The following is a 3,689-nucleotide window of genomic DNA, read 5'->3' as shown; positions in this document are numbered from 1 at the left end:
CATATTTTTCTTAAATCCGTCTTCACATACTGCCTATCCAGACAAATGATACAGCAATCATGTAGAAAAGCTCCCCATACCAAGCATGCTCAGATAATATATGTTGAGTTGAACTGTGTCAAAAATTCAGAATCCTAAATAGCAACAAATGGTATTTTTCTCTACTTATCTATATATCCACACAAAAGAAAAATAATCAAATCTATATTAAAGGTAAAATCTAATGCCAGATTTGTAAGTTAGCCATTTAAATATTAATATCTTCAACCATCACTAACATATGTCAGCATGTTTAGGATGCCACCATTTTATTGTTGAGGGATACAAGACGGTTTAAGTTACATAACAGAGTATGGCTTATGTATCACTTCAGTGTTACTGTATTCAATCTATCTTCAAGTTAATCGACTTCCTCCTTTTCCTACAACTCAATCACAGGAAAAATATAGCTAATGTTCTGACTTTGGCTGTATTTCTAGATAATTACTGTAACAGTTCACAAAAGGCCCCCCAAAGTTGGATTAGGCAAAGGGCACTACACAGATATGGTCTGAATATGGCAAAGAATTGACCCAAGTAGTGTATGTCTAAAAAGCAAATATTGCTTTATATTATACTCTCATGATTTTGAATTAAATAACACACAAGAACAGCAAAAAGAAAAAAGAATAAAAACTTAATTAACTATTCTCCAGCTCTCACCCTGTGCTCTTTGATCCAGCGTTCCATGTCATTCTCCGTTAGGTAGTAGGCTTTAATATAGGTTTCCACAAATTCTTTATCAGGAATGGGTCGAATATCTGTTAGTTTTTCAAGTTTCATTAAAAACTGTTGAAAATCCAATTGCATCAAGGCACGACCCTCATTACTGCACTTCTTGACATTGGCATATCTAAGACACACAATAAAAATTAAAAAACATACATGATGAGAAGGTTAGAAAGAGAAACCTTTAGGTACTTGTACTTTTTTCTAACCCATATTTTGACAGATTCTCCAGAAATGAGAGGGTTTCAGAAAAAAAGTACATGAGCTTGACTCAGAAGGACTGGGTTCTGTTTGTGCCATCACTTTACCTATTTAGTTTAAAAAAAATATAGTCATTTTGCCTATCTGGGCCCATTTCCTTGTTTGCAAAGATGTGGAATAACTTCAAGGTTCTTTGTTGCTCTACAGACCATAGTTCTCTGCATTCGATGAACATAATCATCTGTAGGAAAGTTAAGCTGGTGCTCCTCTTAAGCTGGCTACCCAGAGTTATTTATAAAACTAAGCTTTGACTACTCCAAAGTAACCTTAATTTTATAGAACTGTTCACTCTTGTTTAATATTGTAACTATTTAATGCAAAAAAAAAAAAAAAATGAAATAATTCTCCCATGAATGCTTGGCAAACCTGAGAAATGTGTAAGTATATAAGCGTAGAAAGTAGATACATATTTTCCATGACAAAACAGTTTACAGACTTATTTCAGCATCCCACACTACTGAAACACTGTGCTTTAAGGTTGTCTAGCAGTATATACTAACGCTAACAGTACATTTTATTACTCCTAAGTCCATGTCTCATTTCCTTCAATCAGTCACACAGAACATGAAAATTCAATCTTAGGGAATGAGATACTTCCCCTAAGGAAATTTGTAAGAAAATTAAAGCTTATATCATTTAAAGCGACCAAGCTTTTTTTTAATAAAAAGTGTTCTACACAGAAATATATACTATTTACTATTCTACTTTATTAAACGAATTTATTAAAAACACTTTCATTTGTGATTATTGACACAGAACAATTTTATAATTTATAGCACTGTTGGTTTCAATACAGAGTGCCAAGACTGCTGTCAGTTTGTCACTGTTACCTTCCCACTTTCTAATACATTTTCTTTTATAACGAATGAGAACTAAAGAAAAATCAGATAAAAGATAATATGAAAATTCAATTAATGTGCAATTCTGGATTACTGTGCATGGTCTTTGAAATAGCTATTTGCTTTTCAGGGGTATTTTAAATGTACTACTGATTCCTATTTGTATTCTAGGTGTCATAGGGCAGAGTAAGCATGGTCCCTGAGTAAGTGGGAAAATTACTATTGATAGGTCTGTAAACTCAACACATGAAAGATTTATACAGTTTATAATGATATGATGATGATGATGAACTGTGATATTGAAATTATGAGAACTGACTTTCATCAGAACATCAGGAGTTCATATGCCTTCTCTGCCTTTAAAAACTGTGAACTTAGGCAAATTAACTTCACCTGTATCAGCTTCAGTTTTCTGAGCCTAGGTTTTCTCATTGATAAAAAAATAATAGTACCTATCAAAGAGAATTTGTTTTAGGATATGGTGATGTGATCCTATGAAATGTCTAGTTCAGTAAATAACATACAGTGCTCAAAAAAGTTAGGTATAATCATCATCATAACAATTGTATTATTAAATATTAGGTAAAAATAATACTTATTAGTTTAACTTTCAGATAACCATTAGATTCTGCATTCCTCATTCATCCACTGTCACCAGCAAGAAAAGAAAGCACAAAGACAGGCACAGTGGGTTTAACATTTCTTCTTTAGTTATATTCCAAACTTGTCTACTATTTATCATTATCTCTACCTATTCTCTCCATCCATTAGTGATATCTTACAATGTTATTCATAAAATACAATTTAACATTTAAGAAACAAGTAAAGCTTTCATGAAAAACGTACCCTTCCACAATAGTTCTATTAGCCAGTCGAATACAATGTTCCCAAAGTATATTAGACACAGGCAAGGGTATCCGAACTCTCTTAGAAACTTCACTTAGCCTCCTGTTAAACTGCTCAAATTCCTAAGGCAAAAAAAAAAAAAAAAATCATAGCTGTATGTGAATATCATTATAATGCCACATGCTTTCCCACAAAAGTGGGGGAAAAAACCCCAAAGATTTAGAAAGAGTCATAATCAAATCAAGTGAAACAAAAAGAGATAATACCAAAGATAACTTGGATTTAGTATGAAGGTTTTAAAAATACACACAGCGTTTTGAACAGATTATATAATACAGAGTACACTATATTTCATCTCAAAAGAAATGGGTGTCATTAACTGATTAAACAATGTTAACAATGTCCAAATGTTTCTATATCTCGGAATTTTCTATGGTTGTCAGTACGGATTAAAAGAGCAGAATTTGTCTTTAAAAATGTCTTCGAGAAACCCAGTTTTTAAAAAATGTTTTAATAAGTTTTCAACTCAGAATTATTTGTAATCTGTAGCTATACTCCTTAGAGAGCAATCTGATAAGTTATTTTCTTTACTAAACATTCTTTAAATTATTATACAGGCTGAGTATCCCTTATCCAAAATGCTTGGGACCAGAAGTGTTGTCAATCTTGGATTTGTTCAGATTTTGGTATGTATGTATTATACTTATTGGTTGAGCATCCCAACTCTAAAAATCCAAAATCTGAAATCTGAGATGCTCCAACCAGCAAGTCCTTTGAATGTCAAAAAGTTTCAGATTTTGGAGCATTTTGTATTTTGGATTTTCAAATTTGGTATGCTCAACCTGAATACCAAATAATTTGGAAGTTTCATGTTATAGCAGCAAATTTTTGGTACAATGTAAAAAATAAAACATAAAATATTTTCTATTACCTACAGAAGAACTTAACATTTTTATTATCTATTAACTTTATGAC

General features: G+C 31.9%; 1 protein-coding gene across 1 annotated transcript in view; it reads right to left on the bottom strand.

Moving 5' to 3' along the window:
• Positions 1–3,689, bottom strand: part of CCDC132 (coiled-coil domain containing 132) — a 139,247-nt gene that overhangs the window by 3,267 nt on the left and 132,291 nt on the right. The window contains exons 24-25 of the mRNA XM_012647392.1: positions 2,715–2,836; positions 703–892 (exon numbers count right to left, since the gene is read on the bottom strand). Of these exons, the coding sequence (XP_012502846.1) occupies positions 703–892; positions 2,715–2,836 (312 nt within the window). The remainder of the gene's footprint in view (positions 1–702; positions 893–2,714; positions 2,837–3,689) is intronic.

The sequence above is a fragment of the Propithecus coquereli genome, unplaced genomic scaffold (genome assembly GCF_000956105.1).
Source record: "Propithecus coquereli isolate 6110/MARCELLA unplaced genomic scaffold, Pcoq_1.0 Scaffold108, whole genome shotgun sequence".
NCBI lineage: Eukaryota > Metazoa > Chordata > Mammalia > Primates > Indriidae > Propithecus > Propithecus coquereli.
The sequence above is the reverse complement of the archived record's forward strand: the minus strand, read 5'-3'. Positions and strand labels throughout refer to the sequence as shown.